The sequence below is a fragment of the Mus caroli genome, unplaced genomic scaffold (genome assembly GCF_978045245.1).
Source record: "Mus caroli unplaced genomic scaffold, Mus_caroli_1 scaffold_17, whole genome shotgun sequence".
NCBI classification, from domain to species: domain Eukaryota; kingdom Metazoa; phylum Chordata; class Mammalia; order Rodentia; family Muridae; genus Mus; species Mus caroli.
In genome coordinates this window covers 35697596-35724142 of record NW_028227272.1, presented here as the reverse complement: position 1 = coordinate 35724142, position 26547 = coordinate 35697596, and the positions used below count along the sequence as shown (strand labels likewise).

The 26547-nt window shown below is 46.3% G+C and overlaps 1 protein-coding gene across 1 annotated transcript in view; it reads left to right on the top strand.

The window, feature by feature from the left end:
• Positions 1–22447, top strand: part of Arhgap31 (Rho GTPase activating protein 31) — a 114986-nt gene extending 92539 nt beyond the window's left edge. Inside the window, exons 8-12 of the mRNA XM_021185031.3 lie at positions 2120–2244; positions 9455–9517; positions 10817–11365; positions 13612–13889; positions 16978–22447. Coding sequence (XP_021040690.1) covers positions 2120–2244; positions 9455–9517; positions 10817–11365; positions 13612–13889; positions 16978–19368 — 3406 coding nt within the window. The 3' untranslated portion in view covers positions 19369–22447. The remainder of the gene's footprint in view (positions 1–2119; positions 2245–9454; positions 9518–10816; positions 11366–13611; positions 13890–16977) is intronic.
• Positions 22448–26547: the final 4100 nt, after the last annotated feature.

The following is a 26547-nucleotide window of genomic DNA, read 5'->3' as shown; positions in this document are numbered from 1 at the left end:
GTGTGTTCGTGTGGACATGCATGTGCAGGTCTGTAGGAGGCCATGGGGCAACTTGTTTGTTTATCAGGAGCTAACCACCTTTCAAAAAAACCAAAACATGGTCCATCCTGGGCCTGGGGCTTGTAGAATAGGCTAGGCTGGCTAATCCTATGTCTCCTAGGCACTGGGATAACATGCACATACCCCTGCTCAGCTTCTTTACATGAGATATCAATCCAACTCAGGTCTTCATGCTAAGTGGCAAGCACTTTATTGATTGAAGCATCTCCACTCGAAAACAAGTCATCATTAGTATCCTCTCTGTTTCTTCTTCCACTCCAACCTTAGTCTCTCTAGCCACCCACTTGTCCCACCATGAAAGAAGGCAGTGACTGAAGCGAGAGTCCTGACCCTTTAGAGGGTGTAGGTGAAGGTACCTTTTCATTGGATTGTGTCATGCTTTCTGTTTAGTAATTGACTCCCCCAAGACACCCCCAAGACAGCAAGCTGGTTAGAGAGGAAGATGTCTGCTCCCCTGGATAACTAGAGGAGTCCTGTGACAGTGGTGGCAAGTTTCGACTTCCCTGGGGAAAGTTCCCTGGCTGTAGTTCTGAAGAAAAGGGGTCTTTGTGTTAACATGTTTGATTACCCAGTGAATCCCCAGACAAGCTAAAGTCAGGTACAACTTGGATTTTAGAGGGAAACTTCTAGAAATATCGGAGTCATTGATGACTCTGTTTTCTAGAGCTATCAGATTGTACCCTCTTAGAACTAAACACACTGCCCCCTCTCTAAAGCCATACAGAATAAACCTCCTTCCCAGGGATGAACGGCACTTCAGAGGGACCATCTCCTGCATTGTCTCTGCTTTCAGCCACAGCGCTATACTAGCTTACTATATGCAACTCCATATGATACACATCAAGGCTAAGTCCTTAAACTATCCAGCCAAATGCAATAGAAACCAACAAGTATGCAGACGTGTCTCCAACTGATTGTAAAGACGTCCTAAAGCTGAGACCCAGACCTATAGAGAAAAGGCTCCTTGACAAAATGATGGGTTACAAGGTTTCAAACCTGAACTTGGAGCCAGAGCCTGGCTGGGTGGATCGGAAGCAGGAGTTGCCTCTGTGGTGCCCCCTGGTGGTACTAGGTTCTCATGAGCCAGCCCAGTTGCTCTATCACCAAGCCTCATCTCCATCTCCATAGCCAAGCAGCCTGGTAAAAGGCTGGGCAAGAGGCATACTGGACCTTATGCTTTTCTTTACAGTGACCACTGAGGCCAGCTGGCAAACCACAGCTTTCCTTGGCAGCACCCAAACAGACACTTTTGCTGTTTTTATCTGTTTTACTGTGTTACTTATACATGTCCTAGCCATATGGCCATGGGGCAGAAAGCACAGACCTGAGGTCTGTGGTCTGAAATGTTTAAAAAGGTCTATAGTGTGTTAAATATTAAAAAGGTCTTATGGTCTTAATCTGTTTGTTTGTTTGTTTGTTTGTTTGCTTTTTTGCTTGAGGCAGGTCCCTCTACATAGCCATGGTTGTTCTAAAACTCACTCTGTACACCAGGCTGGCCTTGAACTCAGAGATCCATCTGCCTCTGCTTCCCAAGTGCTGGAATTAAAGGCGTGGCCACCACTGCTGGCTTGATTACATCTCTTTTTTAAAAATGTTCAGCATGTGTGGAGAGGCAGGACTGCAGTGCTTCATAGACGTTCTGCCAGATTTCAGAACTGTGTGGCTTGTGGGCTCTGACCATCCTACTGACCTCTGTCCCACTGTTGGCCTCCCACCACTGCATCTGAGAGATGACAAACTTTGGCTGTAGTTCTAAAGAAAAGGGTCTTTGCGTTGATGTGTTTGATCACCCAAGGCCTCCCTCAGACAGGCTAAAGTCAGGTACAACTTGGATTTTAGAGGGAAACTTCTAGAAATACCAGAGCCCCCTCATGACTGAGACTATAGTTGTAACGCTCTCTCTCTCTCTCTCAATTTTGCAATCGCCCTCCAAACAGTGAGGCAGAGGTGATCATGAGTTCAAGCCAGCCTGGTCTACTTTTTTTTGAGACCCTGTCTCAAAACAAAACACTGCCTGGAAATGCTCCGCTAACGTGTGTGTACGACTTGGTTCTTTCAGGAGAAAGCTTTCCAGCAAATCAAAGAAGTGGAAATCAATATTTAACCTGGGACGTTCTGGATCGGACTCGAAGTCCAAGCTGAGTAGAAACGGGAGTGTGTTCGTGAGAGGCCAGAGGCTGTCGGGTGAGAATCGGCACCATGCGTGCCATGCGCTTGTGCTGTGTCCTTAGCCCAGTTGCACATTTGATCACAGCAAATTAACCAGGCCAGAAAGGAAACTTTCAGATTCACTTGAGTTTTGTTTTTTTAAGACGATGAGGAAGAAGATGATGATGATAACGGTGATAATGATGACATTTTACTTACAAACATCTACAGCATCCATAAAACCCCCTAATGCTAACATCTTTCACAACTGTTATCAAAATCAAAAATATAATTTTAATACTATTAACTAATTTGCATATCTTAAAATTCACACTTAGCCAGTTGTCCCACTAATGTCCTTTTCTGGTCTAAGCCCAAACCTGGAATTAATATTTCATTTGGTTGTCATCTATCTTCAGTCTCCTCCAAGGGGGAACCTTTCTTCAGTTTCTCTGAACACGATACTTTGGAGATTTTGTAGAACTCTATGTGGGCATGTCTGAGGTTTGCTTGTGGTTAGATTGAAGTTTATGAAGTTTTTCAATCTACAAAGGCTATGCTCTGTGTGCCTCTGGGCCATGTCCAAGGTACATGATGTCAATCCCTTATTGTCTGTGAGGTTGGTTAAGGTTACTTGGTTAAAGCACCGTGTGTCATGTAATTCAACAGCCTTTATCAGGTCTTTCCTGCACTGGTTATTTCCATAATTTTCCCAAATAGCTATTCTCTACTAGTTGGAATGCAGCTTAAGGAGAGCCTGTGCCTTCACCTTGAGAGCAGTGATCTTAAGTGGAGTTCTTCCCCACGGGTTTATTTCTGAGCAAAGAAAAGAAATTGATTAAAAGAGGAATCAAGGAAATGGAACTCTAATTTCAAATCTAATTGATGCATTCTGAATATTGGGTCAGGAAAGGAAGAACAAGAAAAACTTCTACAATGACTTATGCAAGATGTGAATGCACAAATACAAGGATCAAACAAATCTCGTTTGGATTGTCTGTCTGTCCATCTGTCTGATGTCTGTCGGTCTGTATTTTTTAAGAGCTACAAAGACACCTTTGAGGGCAGATAGGAAACTGTGGGTATGCACTGGCTACTAGGTGACGCTGAGGAATTATTACATTTTATAGCGTGTGTTTGTTCTTAGAAGGTGTATGCTACAGTTGAAGGATTTAAGATGAAGTGTCAAAGTATCAAAACTCGCTTTCAAATGATTTAAGGAAGAATAGGTATAAAACAAACAGATCAAATATGCAGAAAGACGCCAACAACTGTTGAAACTAGGTGGTGGGTTTAGAAAAGTCCATAACATTTATGAATGTTTGAAATATTCAGTTGGTGTTAGGAGGAAATGAGTCCCTATAGGGAAAATGAGAGGTAATAGCTCTAAATTCTTTATCCAGGCTAAGTGATAATTTCACAACAAGGAACAGAAAATAGAAATATGAGACACCTGAGTTGAGTTCGCCAGTTGCATGATGAAGGATGTATGGTGGACAGCAGCCACAGCAATTTTGACTATAAATAAAAATAAATCCAGTTCAGTGGCAGAGAAGGTGTTGGGTAACTTAACTGAGAGTGTCTTCATTGCCTCGTGCCCACCTCAACTCTTCTGTCCCCTTTCTGTCATTGCCATCCTAAAATGCCTTCCTTTTCTGTGGCTATTAAAGGCAGCTTTTCTCTTTGAGCATTACTGTCCCCAAAGGCAGAAGAAATGTCATCAGTGTCCTGCCTTGCATCTCAGTAGCCATCACTGGATCACAGGGCAAGGCTGATTGACCTGGGTTCTGAACCAGTCATTGGCACAGATGGAGATTAAACCTCAGAAGTGCAAGAGCCCTGGGAAGAGAGCAGAGGGGATGGGATTCTGGGTAGACCTCTGTGGACAGTTGTGGGGTAAGCACACCTTTCATAAAATGCAGAACTAGCCCGAGTGACAAGGGCAGAGTGTCAAAGGATGGCGGAAGTGTACAAACAAGAAATCAGAACTGAAGAGTGAGTACCTGACAGGAAACTGCTAGTCTGTGCTGAGAGACTGCCTACACACATCAAAGAGAGGAGTTGTTACACAATGGAAGAGGCCAGGAATAAAAAAGACAAAACCCAGGAGAGAGAACAAAGTGAATGAACAAAGCTGAAATAAATGCTATGCTTTGCTCTCGAATTAGGAAGGGTTCACTTACCCCAGGTGATTTTTCAAAAGGCTCAAATCCAAGGTGCTGGACCAAACTGTGGCTGTGGTCGTGGGGTGTCTTCTGATAGAGCAGTGTGTCTCAGAGTCACCTAGAGAGTGGCTCACAGCCACTGCAGTTTCTCCAGTCTGTGGCAAGGATTTTTAAAAGGCTCCCTAGGCAGTTCTGCCACCCAGCCAAGGTTGAAAGCCACTGGGTTAAGCTCTTAGAACCTTGGAAATAAAACCAAGCCAGACAAGACATGGTGGGATATAGGGGTAAAAATGAGAGACCCTCTGATGGCAATACACATGGCTCCTAAAGACAGTGACTGTTGCTCGAGTGTCTGTTACCCAAGTGACTGCTACCTGAGTGGCTGTTGCCTGAGTGGCTGTTGCCTGAGTGACTGTTGCCTGAGTGACTGTTGCTTAGAGTGGCTGTTGCCTGAGTGACTGTTGCCTGAGTGGCTGTTGCCTGAGTGACTGTTGGCTGAGTGACTGTTGGCTGAGTGGCTGTTGCCAGTGTGACTGTTGCCTGAGTGGCTGTTGCCTGAGTGACTGTTGGCTGAGTGACTGTTGGCTGAGTGACTGTTGGCTGAGTGACTGTTGGCTGAGTGGCTGTTGCCAGTGTGACTGTTGCCTGAGTGGCTGTTGCCTGAGTGACTGTTGCCTGAGTGACTGTTGCCTGAGTGACTGTTGCCTGAGTGCCTGTTGCCTGAGTGCCTGTTGCCTGAGTGCCTGTTGCTTAGATTAGCTGTTGCCTGAGTGCCTGTTGCTTCAGTGGCTGTTGCCAGAGTGACTGTTGCCTGAGTGGCTGTTGCCTGAGTGGCTGTTGCTTAGAGTGACTGTTGCCTGGGTGGCTGTGGCTAGAGTTATTATGGCCAGAGTATCTGTTACCTGAGTAACTGTTGCCTGAGTGACTGTTACCAGTGTGACTGTTGCCTGAGTGGCTGTTGCCTGAGTGGCTATTGCCAGTGTGACTGTTGCCTGAGTGGCTGTTGCCTGAGTGGCTGTTGCCTGAGTGACAGTTATCAGTGTGACTGTTGCCTGAGTGTCTGTTGCCTGAGTGACTGTTGCCTGAGTGACTGTTGCCTAAGTGGCTATTGCCAGTGTGTGTTGCCTGAGTGCCTGTTGCTTCAGTGGCTGTTGTCAGAGTGACTGTTGTCAGAGTGACTGTTGCTTGAGTGGCTGTTGCCTGGGTGGCTGTGGCTAGAGTTATTATGGCCAGAGTATCTGTTACCTGAGTGACTGTTGCCTGAGTGACTGTTACCAGTGTGACTGTTGCCTGAGTGGCTGTTGCCTGAGTGACTGTAGCTAGAGTAACTGCTTTAGGCAAAGCAGCATTGCTCAGAACTCTAGAAACTAAAACTGAAGTGTGGCTAATGGGCACAATTCTAACAAAATCTGTACTCAAAGATAGGCCATGGAAGTCTTTAATGTAACTTTCCAGTGTGGTCTTTGGAGGAGGCACATAGGTTTGCAATAGTTCTGTGTGTGTGAATAATAAAGGGAGAATCGGTGGACTAACATATGGAAACAATATGTTAAAATCTACATGACAAGGGGCACATTAAAATTTTGTATGTGCATGTGGAGTATGTTTGGGTGTGCACACATATGTGTGCAAGTACACGTGCCCACACATGTGGAGGCGAGAAGTTAATGCCAGGACAATTTTCTATTGTCCTTCACTTTGTTCTGTTTGAGACATGGTTGCAGAAGAAACAATTTTGGCTAGACTGAATGACCAGAAACTCCCACCTCTCAATAGACACACATGCACATACTCTGCATGTGCGCGCGCGCGCGCACACACACACACACACACCACACACATACAATCTGTCTCAACCTCCCTGCCACTAGGATTGCAGATGCATGCTGCTAGTCTTGGCTTTTCTGTGGATGCTGGGAATCCAAACTCAGGCTGTCACGTTGCAGAGCAAGCACTTTATCTATTGAGCCATTTCCCAAACCCCCTTGGGGCATTTTAAAAATTGATTAACAGTGAATTGTATCAGGAGTTTATTGGGTTGGCAGCAGAGAGAAAGACGTGTTTAAGCACATTTAGAAAGTTCAACAAATCAGAGGGGGTAAGGAAAAAAAATGAGGTAGTCACTGAACACAGATGCATAAACTTTGAACCAAATTCCAGACACTGGTTTCAATTTAAGTTTGTTTTATATCAAAATAAACTCCTGAGCAGAAGAAGCCATGAAGCTAGAGGCGTTACCTTTGAGTGAAGGAGTCATCAGACTGAACCAAGACCACAGAGGTTCCCAGAAGACTCTCGGATGAGAGTTGAGGACGAAGCTCAGTAGAGTTCTTATCTGGTATGCAGGAGTCCCATGGTTCAGTGCCCCGGTACTGCACAAACATGCCTGGAATCTCAGCACTTAAGAGGTGGAGACTGGAGAATTGGATCTTAAGGCCATCCTCGGCTACATAGTGAGTTCAGAGACAGCCTGCTTTACACAAGATTTTATTTTTTAAAACAGTAGGACTTATGGGGGGGGCACCTCCAGGAGGCCAGATCAACACCCCAGGCAAAAATATCCTCTAAGTATAATCTTGAGCCAGCAGATCCTAAGCATTTAGTTACTGCAGAGAGAAGATACCTTGGGATGCTTGGGAGCTATTGATGAAAGCCTTGGAGTTTGAGTGGATAGAGGGGGCTGACTCAGGGTTATTATGAAATTACTTGGACCCTGCCCCTTAAGGTCAACACATGGAGGCCAGAGATGGAGAGACATAGAAAACAAAGACAAAGCACGTCTCAGAGTACCCAGATGGAGGGACGACAGCCAGGCCGCTTCTTTCCCCTTCCCCTAGCCCCTGAGGCAGCTTCGGAATAATAAATCGGTTTATGATCCTGTACAAACATCAGCTCCCAGAGGGTAAGACTCTTGGCATGCTATTGAGAGTGAGGAGGCACTCTGTGTCTTTCTTGGTTGAGCTTGAGGGAGGCCATGGTCGATCCTCCTCCCGTGTGAGTCACAGAGAATCCCCGAGCTCAGGAGGCTAAGGGTCTAAGTCCAAACCTCTTAGATGTGGAGAGTTTAGACTAAGGGAAGAAAAAGGGGGAATTTTTTTAAAGGGGAATGAAAACAGGCATGAGTTATTACCCAATTTGAGTTAGTGCCAACTCTGACTGCTTCTTGTCGAACAAGCTCCTTTCTTTCCCTGCAGTAGGCTCTAGTTAATCCTAAATGTCATAAGCAGTATGTGTTGTGTTGTTTTGTTTTGTTTTGTTTTGTTTTGTTTTGTTTTGTTTTGTTTTGTTTTGTTTTGTTTTGTTTTGTGAGACAGGTCCTCACCATGTAGCCCCTAGCTGGTCTGGAACCTACTATGTGCTATTTTTACTTAGCATTTATTCTAGGTTTTTACTTTGAGTAGTTATTCCAATTTAGAACAACACAATTGCTTCATAGTCATTTCTCATTTAATCTTAACAACTCTATTGTCTTTTATACATGAAAAAGGTATAACCCAATGGGCGTGGTAGTGCATGCCTTTAATCCCAGCACTCAGAAGGCACAGGTAAGCAGATTTCTGAGTTCGAGGCCAGGCTGGTCTACAGAGCTACAGAGCTACACAGAGAAGCCCTGTCTCAAGAAAAAAAAAAAAAACAAACACACACACACATGAGAGAGAGAGACAGAGACAGAGACAGAGAGAAGGAAGAAAGGCTGCACATCTGAAGCTACACAGCCACAAACTGGCAGAAGTGAGTGAGACTCAAACCTGGATCTAAATTCAGATTTTACTTTAATGGTGTAAGTCTTATACTCCTTCTTAGCTTCCAAGTTCTCTTGTTCCTCCTATCAACCTTGACCTGTAAAGAATATCTGTCCCAATCCTGCTTCCTTTGCTGCAAGAGAGTCCCCGAGACTGTGTAACTTATGAAGAACCGTAGTTCATCGTTCTACAGGTCAGGCAGTCTAAGAGCATGGCCATGCTGGCATCTCCTTGACTTCTGGTGAGCTTCTTGTGCTGCTTCAGTGTGGGGTGCAAGAAGAATGGAGGCATACAGGGGGAATGGAGAAAGAGAAGGCAGATTCTCCCGTAGCTCTCCAATCCCATCAAGAAAGTCATTAAGCTATTTGTGAGGCCTTTGCCCCTTGAGCCCAACTCCTCCCAACCCTGATGTACTGAAGAGCTAAGCTTTCATCCTGTGGACATCTTTGGATCAAACTCAAGAACTGGGTTCTTAACTCATTCAAACTTACTTTCCCTCAGCCCCATCTATGGTAAGCCTACAATGACACATGAAGTATACCAGGTACATAGTCTGTGTTCGAACAGACTCAGGTTTGGTAGAGATCTGGTTATTGGTGATGTTGGTGGGTGAATTCACATGAGGGACAAACAGTCTACAAATTCCCTGGAGCACAGCCCCTGGGGAAAAGCTGACGGTGACAGCAGAGACATTCTTCCTTGATGTCCCAAGGTCTTGGAGCTGCTAGATATGGTTGCAGCCCACAATCCTGCTCTCTAATCTACCACATAAGACAGGTTCCCCAGGTCCCATAGAATCTACCCCATGAGCTCATCTTGGTACTTTTTAAAAATCATTTTTATGATATTATTGCTTTGTGTGTACAGATGTTTGCTGAATGCACGTTCATGCAGTGCCCTGGGACGCCAGAAGAGGGCATGAGATCTCTTTGGGCTGGAGTGACAGACAGTAATGAGATCCCATCTGAGTGCTGAGAATCAAACCCAAAGTCTTTTGGAAGAGCAGAGCTCTTAACGACTAAGCTATTGTTCCAACTCCTTGAACACGTTTTGTGCAGTTAAACTGGATTCGAGACTTCTCATTTGACAAAATTACAATTTACCTTTATTTGTAAAATATTAATAAAACCTGTCTCTGCCCTCTGGTCATAAGGTCAGTCCCCATTAGGAGAGTAAAGATACGTAGAGTGGAGTTGAGGACAATTTTGTAAGGATATAATATATCACTACATGAAAAGGCTTTCTGGAAATTTTTCTCATATGCTTATAGCCTATTTGTTCTGAATGCTTCTTCTTAATTTGCATTCATCAGGGATTTTTTTTCTCTCTTATCTTTAGTGGAAAAGGCTACTATCCGGCCAGCTAAAAGCATGGACTCACTGTGTTCGGTGCCTGTGGAAGGTGAGTTGTTGCTCTGTTTGCTATGAAGAGATACAGTGACCAAAGCCACTTATAAAGGAAAGGATTTAGTTAAGGACTTGTTTACAGTTTCAGATAGTCCATTAGCACCACGGTGGGGAGCATGATGACACTCAGGCAGGCATGGTACTAGGAAAGTTGCTGAGAGCTTTACATCCTGATTGACAGGCAGGAGAGAGAGAGAGAGACAGAGACAGAGACAGAGAGACAGAGACAGAGAGAGACTGGACTCGGACCTGTTATGGGCTTTTGAAACCTCAAAACCCACCCTTAGTTACCCACCTCCTTCAACAAGGACACGCCTCCTAATCCTTCCCAAACAATTCCACCAATTAGGAACTAAGCATGTAAATACATGAGCTAATGGGGGTGGGGGAGGCAATTTTCTTTCAAACCATCACAGTGAGATTCTACAACTATTCCCCAGCTGCTTACCCTCCCTGGCTCATCCCAAAACAAAAATCTAGAACCTCTTCCTTTTTTTAGCCTTCCTTTAGCCACAGAGACTTTTCTCTCAAAATTGGACCACATTAAAGGTCAGCAACCTAAGACAGAGGGAACCTGGGCAGAAGGAGGCAAACTCTGGTTTATGCCAGGATGATGATGAATCTGTGAGTTTCCTGGCCGTGAGCTTCACAGTGCATCCGTCATCATTTTGAAATGATAGGCTTGTTCACACCAGTAAACACTGACTGATGTCTGTTTCTATTGCTGTGATAAAACACCATGACTAAAAGCAATGTGGGGAGGGAGGGGTTTATCTTACAACTTTCTCAGGAAAGTCAGGGCAGGACCCTGGAGGCCGAGGCTATGGAGGGTTGCTGCTTACTAGCTTGCACCTCGTGGCTTGCTTGCTCAGCCTTCTTCCTTATGCAGACCAAGACCACCTGCCCAGAGTGGCAGCACCCATAGTGAGCTGGTCTCTCCCACATCAGTCACTAAATTAAGATTTTTGCCCCACAGGCTTGCCTCTAGGCAGTTTGATGGAGGCATTTTCTCAATAGAGGTTCCCTTCCCCAAATGTGTCTACTTTATGTCAAAAACCAACCAGCATTAATTGGGTATCCACTAAGTAGTCCCTGTTGGAATAGATTACATGTGAGTTGCCAAACAACAAGGATGCACATTTGTTCTAGAAGCTCTAGCCTAGGTGGACAATTGCTAGTATCTCTTCCACATTTTGTTAAACAACCATCAGGTCCAGATACAAGTTTCTGGGAAAGAGGCTCCGCCGTCTGTGCACACACAGGCTACTAACCACAGCTTGCTCTTCTTCACCAGGGAAAGAAAACAAAGGAAATTTCAATCGAACTGTCACCACTGGGGGATTTTTCATTCCAGCCACAAAAATGCATGCGAGCAGCACCGGAAGCTCCTGTGACCTCAGCAAGGAGGGTGAATGGGGTCAGGAGGGGATGCCGGCCGGGGCTGAGGGGGGCTGCGAGGTGGGCGGTCAGATCCGGCCACTGCCTGAGCAACTGAAGGTGTTCCGCCCCATCGGAGACCCTGAGAGTGAGCAGTCCGCCCCAAAGCTTCTCGGGATGTTCTACACCTCCAGCGACAGTCCTGGCAAATCTGTCTTCACAAGCAGCCTGTTCCAGATGGAACCCTCACCCCGCCACCAGCGAAAGGCGCTCAACATCTCCGAGCCCTTCGCCGTGTCTGTGCCACTCCGCGTGTCCGCCGTCATCAGTACCAACAGCACCCCGTGCAGGACACCCCCCAAAGAGCTACAGTCTCTCTCCAGCCTCGAAGAGTTTTCTTTCCAAGGTTCAGAGAGTGGAGGATGGCCAGAAGAAGAGAAGTCTCTGGGGGCTGAGTCTTTTCCAGGTAATAGGGGCAGAAGGCTCTCCTTCCATTACAAAACACGAGGTTTGACTGGACTTAAATACCGTTTGCAGGGCAATGTGGTGAAGTGGTAGGGATGGTGGGCTCCAGGGCCAGAATGGTTGTTGCAAACCTTGCTCTGTTGTAGATTTTCACTGAGTTAATAACCTGGGCCGCAGCTTCTTAATTTATAAAATGCTGACGTCCATAACCATGTCTTATTTGTAAACTTGTGTCAACATTTGGTTAATACATGCAAAGATCTCAGAGTGGTGTCCAATATATAGTAAATACTCATTAAATGTTACTTACTGTTTTATTAGCACACACAGTGTCTTAGGGTTTCTATTGCTGTGAAAAGACACTGTGACCACAGCAACTCTTCTTAAAAAGGGAAACATTTAACTGAGCTGGCTCACAGTTTCAGAGGTTTAGTCCATTATCATCATGACAGCATGCAGGCAGACATGGTGCTAGAGAAGGAGCTGAGAGCTCGACATCAAGAACCACAGGCAGCAGAAGGAAGACTGTCAGGCTAGGCCTAGCTTGAGATCTCAAAGTCGACCTTCACAGTAACATACTTCTTCCAACAAGCCCACACCTACTTCAAGAAGGAATACTGCCCCTTCCCATGGGCCAAGTGTTCATACACATGAGTCTACGGGGCCATTCCTATTTAAACCACCACATACTGTGAGAAGACTAGGAAAAGGTCATGGGATGCAGAGTCAGAGAGCTGGAATTGAGAAATCTGTGTTTCTGGATGTATTTATTATTCATCCATCCCTCCTCATTTCTACCTCTGCAAAGAACAGAGCTAGCAAACCCAGCCATGAGGAAGTCCTTCCTTAGGTTTGACCATCACAGAGTGAGCCAGATTAGATCTTCTTGGGTCATACACCAGGGCTCACAGAGTGTCTGCTGTGTCCAGAGTGAGCAAGAGTTTCTGTTGTTGATCCAGGCTTCTCCTCTTGTAGCTAGGCTGGTCTCCAAGCAAGGATCCCACTGCCTCAGCCTCCCAAATGCCTGGACTACAAGACTCATTTGATCAACAGTCTAACTTAATCCCCCTACAATGGAATATGGAGAACCCCAACAGAAAGGCTTACTGTGGGCTGGTGAGATGGCTCAGTGGGTAAGAGCACCCGACTGCTCTTCTGAAGGTCCAGAGTTCAAATCCCAGCAACCACATGGTGGCTCACAACCATCCGTAACGAGATCTGGTGCCCTCTTCTGGAGTGTCTGAAGACAGCTACAGTGTACTTACATATAATAAATAAATAAATCTTTTTAAAAAAAAAAAGAAAGAAAGAAAGGCTTACTGTTAGTCAAACCAACAGGATGCTTCTATCTCAGTTAACATCAATGCTTTTCAGTGCCTCCTCTGTTATTGGGTATGACCTAAGAGTCCTACATGTATAAATTCACTTTTCACGACAACTTTCTGAGGTCCAGATAATTATTATCTCCATTTGCTTGTAGAGGAATAAGTAATTTCCCCTAAAAGTCTTAAAAAGCAAGTGGGGTGAGGGGAACCCACCAAATGCTGTACTTCTTATTAGTCTCAGATCTGAACCAAGGTACATCAGGCAGTATTTATTGGTGTTGCCTGGCATGGCAGTAACACAGTGTTCAGAACCAAGACTGCCATGAAGCCGAGCAATGCACCACAGTTGAGCATGCCCAGAAACATCTGAGATGCGCTACCCATTCAATTTCGAATATCTTGGCTAATGTATATTCAGAGGCCTTTCACTCTAGACAAAACTTCCACAGCCTACACGTTCAGTTGCATGACCTCATCTGGGGGACATCAGAAAATTTAAACAGCTATGCTGTAATCAATGCTGTGACAACCGAAAATCTCTCCAGAAATTGCCAGTGTCCCCAGGGAGGCTGGGGAAATTTGTAGCAAAATGGCTCCCAGTCGAGAACCAACAGAGTGGGTGATTGCTGAGGTCTGAGGCAGGAACCACATTGGGAGAAAGCATAAAGAATGAGGGGGCAGTGAGGTGAGAGAATCCCCCATTCCTATAAAGCAAGGCTAGGGGCAGGGGAGTGTCAAGGTGGGACTGCGGCATCAGATCCCATTACAGATGGTTGCGAGCCACCATGTGGTTGCTAGGAATTGACCTTAGGACCTCTGGAAGAACAGCCAGTGCTCTTAACTGATGAACCATCTCTTCAGCCCCTGAAAATCCTTCTTGAAGGTTCACCCTTTGTACTGACCACTCACATTCTCTTCACAGGCTCTGTTACTAAGAAGGCAGCTACCGAGGACACCAAGCCAGAACCTGAAGTCCCGGGGAGAGCAGAATGTAGCCAAAGCCCTCCCCTGGACCCAGGCACCCAAGCGGAGAAGAAAACCTTGCATGTATCCCTGGGCTCTCAAGTGTCAAAGGAAGCAGAGAAGCAGCCAAAGGCTGAGAAGGTGATGGAGGAGAGCCAGGGTGCTAGCCAGCCGAAGCCCAGCACTCCACAAGAGAGCCTCAGGGCTGGGACGGAACCATTGATTCTCCATGAGATGGTAAGGTGGACTCTGCCTCTTCCAACCACAAATGGTACAAAAAAAAAAAAATCAAAGGTTTCTGCATGAGAAACGTAACTTATTTATTACATCAGTTAATTGATTAAGATTAGTATCTAATTTAATTTTGTTTTGTGTAATCACAGCTGCACGTGTGCCACAGTATATGTATGAATGCCACAGCATGTATATTTGAGGCTAGAGGACAACTTTGGAGTCTGTTTTTACCTTATTTGTTAAGGCAATATTCTCTGTTCCTGTTTCTGCTGCACCGTGTACTGCAGGCCGACCAGCCGTGAGGCTTCTGAACAGGTTCCCTCTTCCTACCTCCTATCTCACCCCTGGAGTCCTGGTATTACAGATGTGCACCACCACATTCAAACTTCATATGTGGGTTCCAGGGATGGGGCTCACAGCACATCTACCCACTGAGCCATCTTCCTAGCCCCCTTTTTATGTATTAAAAAAGGTTAATGAGTCTTTAGAAGTCTCACTTACTAGCCAGGAATGATGACAGACACCTGTGAGCCTGTCACTAGGGAGATGGAAACTGGAGGATCATGATTTCAAGGCCATTCGGGACAATCTGGGATGTATGAGACCCTGACTCAAAAGAAGCAAAACAAAAACAAAGCTCACTTCTCAGCCTGGGGCTTCTTTGTGGCAGGCCTCTGAGAAGTCCCACCATAATGGGAAGACACCATCCAGCTCAGATTCCCAAGGCAAACATAACTCTAATTATGTCTGGCCCATAAACCACTGGTATGTCTTTATGGAATAACATTCAACCGAAGCCAGCTGGTTATATCACAGTCTCTAAATATGATGGCCATTCATGAGCCCCGTTCTCTATCCTCAGACATCATGGCCTGGGGCTCGGCCATAGCTGTCTATAAAATCTGAGAGGTTTCCAGGCTCTGGTCTGTGTTTTTAGAGCAGCTCAAACCTGACGCCAAAGCTGACAAACCTCGGCCACTCTTGAGGGGTGGAATTGTTCATGGATGGTTTTATGAGACATCTTTACGTAGAAAGTGCGAGGAGGTTTTCTGCGGACACATGTGCTGAGGGATAAAGAACCTACAGCCTCTTAATTTGCTTCCAGAAGATGCCAAGAGGACTGTGTGCTGGGAGCTAGGGCAAACCTGATGTGAAGAAGCAGTGTCCTCAGGAAGGCTGAGTGAGGCTTTGAGCGTGTTTGCATTGGCAGAGATTCTTCAGTGATTGACTCTTGTGAGGAGAGCCCAAATGCAAGCCTTTAGAGGAAGATAGTGTTAAGGCTGGAAGAATGAGGGTGAATTCAAGTTAACAAGTAAAGACATCAAGTCATTTCTTCATTGAACATACGTCCCAAATCCCCACCTTGTACTAAACAACGTGCAATCCTGAACAGTGGGGTCACTGTAGTACTAAGACTATCGCCACTGTCCTTGTCCTTGGGGCTGCCAGCCTCACAGGGGAAAGTCAATACCCAGGGCAAAGTGAAAGAATGGGATAATAAGGGACTATAATATAGTCTTTCCTTCTCTTTCTTTCTTTCTTTCTTTCTTTCTTTCTTTCTTTCTTTCTCTCTCTCTCTCTCTCTCTCTCTCTCTCTCTCTCTCTCTCTCTCTCTCTCTCTTTCTTTCTTCCTTCCTTCCTTCCTTCCTTCCTTCCTTCCTTTTCTCCCATACATTAGATTTTGACCAAAGTTTCTCCTACTTCCATTCCCCCCAGCCCCTCCCCTGACCTCCCTTGTCTCCTAAATTCATTCCTCAGTTTCCCTTCAAAGAAAGGAAGGAAGGAAGGAAGGAAGGAAGGAAGGAAGGAAGGAAGGAAGGAAGGAAGGAAGGAAGGAAGGAGCGAGCAAGCATGCCTCCCAGGGATATCAACTAAACATAGCATTACAAGTTTCAATAAGGCTAGGCCCGGGGCTGGAGAGATGGCTCAGTGGTTAAGAGCACCGACTGCTCTTCCAGAGGTCCTAAGTTCAAATCCCAGAAACCACATGGTGGCTCACAACCATCTGTAATGAGATCTGACGCCCTCTTCTAGTGCATCTGAAGACAGCTACAGTGTACTTAGATATAATAATAAATAAATCTTAAAAAAAAAAAAAAGACTAGGCCCATATCTAGGAGAAAAGGGGTCTTAAACATGGGAAAGTGGGAAAAAGAGTCAGAGACATGGCCACTCCCAGTGTTGGAAGTTCCATGAGAACGTCAAGCTACACAGCCATAAGATATGCAGAGGACCTAGCTCAGACCCATGCAGTCTCTGCAGTTGCCACTTCAGACCCTGTGAGTCTCTATAAGCCCTACTTATTTGGTTCTGTGGGCCGTGCATAGCAATGATCCCTGTAAGAAATCAAGAACTGTAACTGCTAAGTATGGAAACGAGAAGGTCTAGTAGAACTGTTCACCAAAGACTGCATTGGAGCGAAATCCAATTTCTCTTGGCCGGGTAACACTGGAGAGCTAAAAATAAAAAATAAAAAGGGAGATGGGGGTTTGAGGTGCAGCACACATACCTTCACACACGAGACCCTAGATTTAACCCTCCGCGCTGCAGAAGCAGAGCCAGGTGAAGAGATGAGACGTCGGGAGCAGATCGGACCTCTCAGAAAGACTCCACACCTCCAGTGGTTAGAGATACTCCTGAGATGATTCTCTTTACCCGAAAATCACACCATGCCACAGGAAAGGCAAGGGACTCATTATGCGTGACTGGAAGGGCTGAGCACTCTCTGGAACATACAGCTCGTGCTTAGAACTGGCTGAGGATGGGAATCAGAAGTAGATCATGTCTACTGTGGACAGGACTGGATTTCCATCCTTATCTACAGCTCTGTGATTCGGGTAGTTAAATCTATTCAACTAGCCCAGTACTGTCTCCTAGGGCACTGAAAAAGTTAAACATGAAGACGGCATATGGATAAGGATCATGGCATATGCTGGGCATTCAGACAGCCATGGTTATTACTGAGGCTGCCTCCTTTATTGGCCAGAGTATTGGCAACCACTCCATTCCCTTCGTGCTCACTGGACTCTTGGCAGACGTCAGTACCCAGAGTTCTGGGCTCTAAAGTAACTAAGGTCTTCTTGTTTTTCAGGATGAAGAAGACCTGGATCAGGCCTTGATCTGGCCTGAGATTCAACAGGAACTGAAAATCATTGAATCAGAGGAGGAGTTCTCTTCGTTGCCACCCTCTGTTCAGAAGACAAGCCCAATTACTGAGTCAAGTCCAGCCCCATTTCCCTTCCCAGAGGCCCCTGGAAGCTTGCCTAGTAGCTCTGCTACTCAGGAGGTGTGGGCTAGGGACGCAGCCAATCAGAGCATACAGGAAGCTGCCGTCCTCACCGACAGAGAGAAGCTAGAGCCAGTCTGCAGCCTCCTTGAGTCAGAGTCTCAGCAGGAGCTCAGCCCAGACCCGGCCAGTCTAGCACCTCTGGAAATGCTTCTGTTTGAGAAGGTATCTTCTCCAGCTAGGATAGAGATAGGAGGCCTAAGGAATCTCTCTCCCCCTCTAACTCCTGCTCCTCCTCCTCCAACGCCTCTGGAGGAGGAGCCTGAAGTCCTGCTGTCAAAGGAAGGTCCTGACAGGGAAGATGCATCCAGGGATTCCAGGACAGATGTCTACACAGAGCAGCCAACCCCCAAAGAGAGCCCTGGCATCCCTAGCCCCGGTCAGAGAGAGGAAGCTATTGCAAGCCCAAATGAGAAGCAAAATGCAAGGCATGCTGTTCCTGAGAACAAAGGCCCTGGTCTTCCAAGCCCAACAAAAGAGGTTGACATCATCCCACAAGAGGAGGGAGGTGCTCCCCATTCAGCACAAGAGCCTTCAGACTGTGACGAAGATGACACTGTGACGGACCCTGCCCAGCATGGCCTGGAGATGGTGGAACCCTGGGAGGAACCCCAGTGGGTGACCAGTCCCCTTCATTCTCCCACCTTGAAAGAAGTTCAGGAGTCCCAGACTCAAGGCTCCCAGGGCCACCGATTAGAGAGGAGACTTCGCCACAGGCCCAGCCTTCGCCAGAGCCATTCTCTCGATAGTAAAACCACTGGAAACAGCCACTGGACTCTTGAGGCTCCCTTCTCCAGCAGTTGTGCCAATCTGGAAACAGAGAGGAACTATGAGCCTCTGCAGCCCCCGGCAGCCAGGACCAAGATTGCCGGATTGGAAGAGAAAGCCCTAAAAGCCTTCAGAGAGTTCTCTGGCCTGAAAGGGTTAGAGGTTCTTCCCAGTCAGAAGGGACCATCTGGTATACAACCCAAACCAGTAGAAACCAACTTCATCGGTTTAGCAGAGGGAAAGGAGCAGGAACCACAACTGGAACTTAGCAACCGTCAGATGAAACACAGTGATGTTCCCGGGCCAGATAGCAGCAAGGAGAGTTCACCTAGGGCTCAAGACAGCACCTTACCTGGGGAACATCCCTTACAGTTACAGCTTAAGAACACTGAGTGTGGGCCCTCAAAAGGGAAACACAGGCCATCTTCCCTCAACCTGGACTCTGCCACTCCCATAGCTGACCTTTTCCGACTTGAGAATGGGGCTTCCTTTAGCTCACCTGGAATAGAGCTCTCTGAACTGGGAGACACCAAGGTCACCTGGATGGGCTCCTCTCGCTGCAAAGCAGCCCCCTGGAATTCCCAGGACACGCAGGACCTGGACATTGTTGCCCACACCCTGACAGGCCGCAGGAATTCGGCTCCCGTGAGTGTGTCAGCTGTGAGAACATCCTTCATGGTCAAAATGTGTCAGGCCAAGGCAGTCCCTGTCATCCCACCCAAGATCCAATACACACAGATCCCACAGCCCCTGCCCTCTCAGAGCACAGGGGAGGGAGGGGCTCAGCTTCTGGAAAGAAGCCAGGAAGAACCTGGTTCAACCCCTGAGATCCCTCAGAAATCCACCAAAGATGATTCTCCCTCCTCCGTGGGAAGCCCAGAGGAAGAGCAACCAAAGCAAGAGACAGGAGCCTCTGCATCCCGGAGGCAGGCCAGCACTACATCCTGCATGTATGAGGGGTCCTTCTGCTCTCTGGAACCAAGTGCATCCACTCTGGCCTCCACACAGGATGCAGTGGTGCAATGCAGAAAACGCACATCAGAGACAGAGCCATCAGGAGACAACCTTCTTTCTTCCAAACTGGAGCGAGCATCTGGGGGACCTAAAGCCTTCCCCAGGTCAAGGCCAGGAAGACCTCAGAGCCTCATCTTATTCCCTATCATGGACCATCTACCTTCCTCACCCACAGTGATAGATCCCAAGGTCCTACTGACCCCTATCAGGAGCCCTACTCAGACAGTTTCCCCTGGTCTTCTCTGTGGAGAGTTGGCCGAAAACACATGGATCACACCAGAAGGAGTCACGCTTAGGAACAAAATGACCATCCCTAAGAATGGCCAAAGACTAGAGACTTCGACAAGCTGTTTTTACCAGCCCCAGCGGAGATCCGTGATTCTGGATGGAAGAAGTGGGAGGCAGATAGAATGAGACCCTCCGACCTGCTGTTGTCTGTAAACCTGTCGCGTTCATCTGGTCCTTACGGGCATCAACTGGCCATTCTCCAGGCACAAGCTATGGAAATTTGTGCTTTTATTTGCCTCTGACCACCTCCTCTCTCTCCCTCTCTCCCCACCTCTCCTTTGTCTTTGACCATGCATGAGTCCATTTGCAAGAAGAGTGGTCAAGACAAGGACCGAAGAGTGAGGTTTAAGTCCACATGAGCAAGTGGGGAAGGTTAGGCAAGGGAAGAGGAGGGAATGCTTGCCTCTGATGGCAATCGGGGCTCATCTATGAGGCAGATTATGCCTCCATTATCATTCTCTTATGCTCTCAAGAGCTGCCTGTGATAGTAACCTTTGAAAGAAAGAAATTATTTTTTTGCCTGGGTCAGAAAAATCTTCCTGGTTTGATTGGAGGCTTCTTTGTCCTTTTTAATGCTCTTTAAAGCATTTGTTCTTTTAGAGCAGTTTTTAATAAGCTTTGTAAAGGTGTATTTACTACCCCCTCCCCAAATAGAAGCAGATCTGGAAATGCAAACTAACATGCACTTAAGATCTCTAGGTCGGGGAACTTCCTTGTGCGCTTTCCCTGGGATTGCTGCAGACCTGTCTGAGGTGACCCACGAATCAGCACAGAAAGTCAGAATCTATACTCAAGAGCAAAGTCCCGGACTGGTCCCACCTACAAATGCTTCTTGGTGCTGGCTTTATTGTGACTCCACCTGCCACCGTGCTGATTAACAAATCCAGTAACTAGGCAGACTGAGTCCTGAGCGGAGGACTATAAGATGTGTAGGTAGGCAGGGGTGATGTGTCTGCTCTCTTAATAGTACCAGAGTCTGAGTGCCACATGTCATAGAGGAAGGCACAACTTCAGACCTGATGTGTTTTAGCTGGTGAGGCATTAAAAGGAAAGCTCTAGCTCACCTTTACTCTCTAGCACCAGCCTGGGCCCAGCCGGATGTGTAAAGAGGCAAGGAGGAGCCCCATCTGTCACTGTCCTCAGAAATGCCTTGCCTTTAGCCAACGGCTCTCTTCCTTTCTCCTCCTCTCACTGTTGCTCAAGGGCAGATTTGAGACAGCACTGTCTGCCTTCCCCATATCCACCATCCACTCGGGTGCCCTGACTTGCTCTGACTCTTGTCTGGACACAAGCAGATGCAGTACACCTGTCTGATGTCCCTTCCACCTGCTGGAGGAAGGTTTCTGGCTCTTCCCGGGGCTCAAAGGCATAACGGGGCGCTTCTCAGATTCCAGTCTGGCTAAACTGTCCAGAAACTTGGTCACTGCACAAGTTTCTCTAAACACTGGCAGTATCTCTGGGCTGACCCCACAAAGCCAGTACTGGAGTGGGTGAGGGACTAAGCTGAAGTCATCTCCAGTGGGAGTGTAGAGAGGCTGGATGGTCCATTGCAGACCTCACGCTCTCCTTTCCTTCCCTGATACACCCTAAGGATTTGAAATCTTGCCCTTGGTTGTTTGTTTGTTTGCTTGTTTGTTTTGTTAAGCCAGTGCCTGACGCAAGGATACCTAGAGTGACCTAAAGAGAGTGACCCTCCATGAGGAGCAAGGGGAACAGTTAATAGGCCTTCAGTCTTTGCTTTCTCATTAGGTAAGGAAAGCACCGGACCAACAAAAACTGAGATGTCGACCAAACAAGAAGTCTTAGGACACAGCATTTCCCCCTAGTCACGAAAGGTGAAGAAATATGGTGTGGAGAGGCGGAAAGTGGCTATGTTCTGGAGACCTGAAAAGTGCATTCCTGCCTCAATCGAGAAATACGGTGGCCAAGCTTGGTGCCAGGCTCAATGTCGTTGTATGCTTTGATAAAGACGTGCTCCAGTTAGAATGTGACAGGAAAAGAGCCAAGTACCAAACGAAACACTGAGACAACTTAATGGCTGTTCTCTTTCCTAATACTTCTGGGTGTTTTTTTTTATTGGCAGCAAGACAGAAAAGCAATCATTTCCACACTGACAGGTGACTTAAATTCTGAGGACTGATTTCAAAATGACTACCACGTCCCCTTACACACCATTCACTCATGACATCACCTTCAGGAGAGCAGACATGTGGGCGTGTCCATGACCCACTGTCATCTGTTTGGAAATAGTCCTTACTTCGGTTTTCCTCAGCCAGCCAATCCCAGAAGAGCTTGGAATCTTCACCGTCTTAGTGCCCTCCCTGCCTCTCCAGTGTGGTCCTCTAACAACTGTCACACACATGGTGGTAAATTTAGTCCGCTGGGTGAGCCTGGCGCTCGTAAAATCCCATTTCATGACAAAGACACTGTTCCTCAAAATGCTGAGGTCGCCATTTGGCCACCACTTGGAGCTCTCATATTGGACCCCCGAGAATAGCCAAGTGAGAATCACTCTGCTTGCTTCCATCCAGGGTCTGGGAGAAGCACCACTGTTGTCAGGACCTGCTGATGTGCCAGAAAGGGCAGGAGAGCAGGTCTTCAGAGCCACCGCCAGTCCACAAGAAGGGGTAGCTCCAAGACTGAAGGTCAAATGAAATATGTACACATACACTTTTTTGGCATATTATCTTTGCTTAAGATAATAATTCATATTTATTTACAAAATAGTCCTCCCAGACTATTTTTTCTCCCTTTTGCCAAAACGGACTGGGGAAAGAGCATTTGGTTTTTCTTCTCTGCTCTTGGAATATGAAAAGACCTAACCAACACCAAGACCTCGCTATGAAATACTAGCTTAATCCAAGCCTTAAAATTCAAAATATTACCCAAGTTCAATTTCTGGTTTCTGGAGGCACTAAACATGTATGTGTCAGCATCCTCACCAAGTACTTACCCAAAACTTGGTAAGAGGGCACTGGGTACCTTAGCAGCACTCCAACACGGTTGAGCGTGGTCTAACAGAGAAAAGGGATAAATAGAGCAGCCTGAAACAACTGGAGCAGGGTGACACCCACCAATAGACACCAAGCCAAGGCAGGAAGCAGCAGCTAGCACCTTCACTAGGACTGTTGACAGTATTCAAATGACCTACTAATAAATATTCTAATTAAGCCGAATTACAAAGCCAATAAAATATATCAGTGGATACCCTTGGGTGTTGAGAACTTTGTCTCTAAAGATCAAAGTGAGGGTGAACTAAGTGTTTCTGATGGTTTTCATGGCTCTCATTGGTTGTAAAGCCTAACTGTTGGCTATCTACTTGGGAACCAAGGAGGATCTGATCCCACACACCTTAAGAAAGAATTGGAGAGACTTTGATCACCCGGAAAATGATTTAATTTCCGCTGTTGATGAAGTCACACATAGGCCCAAGATGAACTGTCGATTTCATGTAGTGTTAGGCACACAGCAATCATGTTCGGCCCAAATTAGGTTTGTGAGTCATGTGTCTACCGGGCCTTATGTTCCTGCCTTCAGAAGCCCTAGAGAATATGATTTGTTTGTTTAGAATTGGAAGAAGTTTCTAGTAGGTCTATTTCCTGCTTAGACTGGTTGGAACTACCTTCTACCCAAACTGATCCTACTTGATAACAACAAGCATGTTAGGGTCTGCTACCCAAGAGTCTTGATTTCAGGCATTTCAAAGAGGAAGGTCAGCTGGACGTGGTGGCGCACGCCTTTAATGCCAGCACTCGGGAAGCAGAGGCAGGCGGATTTCTGAGTTCGAGGCCAGCCTGGTCTACAGCGTGAGTTCCAGGGCTACACAGAGAAACCCTGTCTCGAGAAACCAAAATATATATATTCATCATTGGTGATCCCATGTCCCATATATATATATATATATGAGAAGGTCAGCTCATCATGTGCAGTGACAAAGACTAGGCTTCCCTTTACCAGAATCTTTCCTAGACAGACAGGACTGGGAGAGGGACAGATGCACCTTCGTAGGCAAGAGGATGGGAAGATGGGAGAAGGGTAATTGGCCGAAACCAACAATGTAAAATAATGGGCACACAGAACACTTAGCTTGAGGTACACAAGCCATGCAGGGACTGGTTCTCAATGTGGGTCAAAGAGGAGGCAGCTAAGGCAAGAAGCCGTGACTCCAGTCATGTGCATTACTAGATGAACCCTGATGCTTTGACTCAGTGTAATGCCATTGTACTCTCTAGCATAGAATTCTGCAGAGTAGAGCACTTCTTCAAAGGCCCCTATTGGCAGCCATGTGATTGCAAGCTGTTTTTGAACTCTACAGATGTTTCCAAAGATACCATCGAAATGTTTTCTATTCATTAAAAAATATATTAAACCTATCCATAGAGACCTCTAAGTGTAATTAAAAGATGTTATGCTTTAAAATGTACTCCAAGAAGTCATATGTAATTCTTGGGATGGAGTTATTGGTTAGAGGACATGGGATCAGCAAACCAACACACAGAGAAGTAAATCATGGTATCAGACTCATAGTTGTGGTTCGTCCTGTGTGACATCACTTTTGTTGTTGCTGTTACCTCAAGGACAGATTTCACAAATCTCCCATAAATCTTGGTTTTACTTTTTAAAAAAATGATGATGACACAGGTAGCTGGGGAGATGGTTCAGCAGCTAAGAGCACTGGCTGTGCTTGCAGAGGACCAGGGTGGATTCCTAGCACCCAGCTGGGGGCTCACAACTTTCTGCAACTCCAGTGCTAGGAGATCCAAGCCCTCATCTGGCTTCACCACACACACACGGGGCACCAGACACATGTGCAGGCAAAACACCCATACGCATCAATTTTTTTTTACAAAAGGAGAAGCAAACTTATGATAAGGTCTCACTCTGTGGATCAGCCTGACCTTGAACTTGCAACAATCCTCCTGCTTCAGCCCCCCAAGTGTCAAGGTTTCATGTTAGAGTCACTATATCCAGCCTCCATAAACTTTTTTTACATCTTAATAATCAACTGTTTACAACTTCGCCCTCAAGCTGGGCGTGGTGGCGCACGCCTTTAATCCCAGCACTCGGGAGGCAGAGACTGGCGGATTTCTGAGGCCAGCCTGGTCTACAAAGCGAGTGCCAGGACAGCCAGGGCTATACAGAGAAACCCTGTCTCGAAAAACCAAAAAACAAACAAAAAAACAACTTCGCCCTTTTAATGAGTCATTTAACCAAAATACCCAGAATAAGTTGACATCCTGTGCCAAGGACAAACTGTAATGGAAAAACAGAAGACAGCTGATTGCTACATGGAACTCTAGCTTAAGGTCTATGAGCCCACTGCAAAGGTGCAGGCTGTTTCCCTATTGGTTGAATCGCTCAGGGCTTTTTGTTTGAGGGTGGGCTGTGTGGTGTGTTCACCTGTGCATGTTTACAGTGTGTGGAGGCCACACGCACCTTGAAGTGCTGGTGTTAGAGATAGGCTTGACACACCTGTGCAGCTTTTATGTGGGTGCTTGGGGATCTGAACTTGCATACTGAGGGGTTTGCCCACTGAGCCAGACCCCAACCTAAGGATTGAGTGGTCATACAGTGCTAGAAAGGGTTAAGCCAACATTTCTCATCCTGAAGTATATCATCCTATGGAAATAGGTGGGGCTTGAGATGTGGGAGGAACATAGACTAAAACTTCTACAAGGGTACGTTTTTTTCTACTCCATCAGACTTTTACAAAGGACATCAGGTCTCAGGTTCTCACTTCTATTCCTGCATCATTGCTTCTTCATGTTTCATACAAAATACACTATCGAAACACATGGTCCCAGCTGTTTGGATGTACTGTTCATCTTACCTTTGTCTTACAAATGTCTTACCTTTGGCACCAGACTCCACTTCTTTCTACCCACCAGCTGGAACTTTATTGTTCTCAAGGAAAACCCACCAACACCCCTGTGATAATTGTTCTTGGTTCTTCTTTTCTTATTGGGCATTTCTGGGGCCTCCTATATGCCAGACAAGTATCTTACCATTGTCTTATAGATTCTCTTCAGTCTGCATGTGTCTTTTGCCTGAATGTGTATCATTTTCAGAGTTCAGAAGGTGCCAGTTATCCTGGAACTGGAGTTTCGGATGTGAGTCACCATGTGGGTGCTTGGAACCAAACCCAGGTCCTCTACAAGAGCAACAAGCACTTAAAAAAAAAAAAAAAAAGATTTATTTATTTATTTATTTATTTAATGTGAGTGAGTACACTGTAGCTGTCTCCAGACACTCCAGAAGAGGGCGTCAGATCTCATTACAGATGGTTGTGAGCCACCATGTGGTTGTGGGATTTGAACTCAGGACCTCTGGAAGAGCAGTCAGTGCTCTTAACCACTGAGCCATCTCTCCAGCCCTTTAATCCTCAATATTTTAAAAATTACATTTATTGTGTGGGTGCACATGATGGATTTGAGGCATACATGGAGATCAAGACAATTTTCAGGAGTCAGTTCTCTTCCCACAAGGCCCAGGAATTAAAACCAGGTGTCAGTGTTGGTGACATCTTCCCCTGTGACACCACTGTGATATCTCACTCTTGTAATCTTTTTCACTTGGTTTTGGACAGGATCTCACTAAATTTTTCAGACCAGTCTTGAATTCACTCTAGTCAGCCAGTCCTTGGTCCGACTGCTTGCCTTCAATTCATAAGCATCAGGGATTGCAGGCTTGAATCACTAGGACTGTATTTAGCTCTTTTTATTTTCTACCCACTTAAATTTAGTATGGGGAGGGGGTAGGGAGGAGAGTGTTGGGTGCCAAAGTATGCATGTGGCAGTCAAAGGACAATTTGCAGATGTCAGTTCTTCCCTTTACCTTGTAGATTTGAGGAACTGTCGACCTTGATGGCACAAGTGCCTTTACCACCGAACCATCTCCATCACTCTCTATTGACTTCTGACCATGTATGTGCTTCTAGGGTTACATGTAAGATTATTCCATACCCCATATTCTGTTATCCTAAGCTTCTCTTTTTTTCCTTCTAGAACCTTCTGTCCTTGCTAGTTTATCCCATTTGTACAAGATTACCAATGCCTGCCCCACTATTCTAACTGCACCATGATCAAACCTGTCATCCTTCTGCCTTAGACTCCTGAGTATTAAGGTGACAGATGTATACCACACTTGACTTTAACACTTCCATTCATTTGACCTGCCTGGTAGCTATCTGCTCTTTTTGTGCCACACCTTCAGAATTCAGCCAAACCAGCCCTCAACAGAGGCTCATTGTGTTTATAAGAGCAGCCTAAGGGGCTAGAGAGATGGCTCAGTGGTTAACACTGTTCT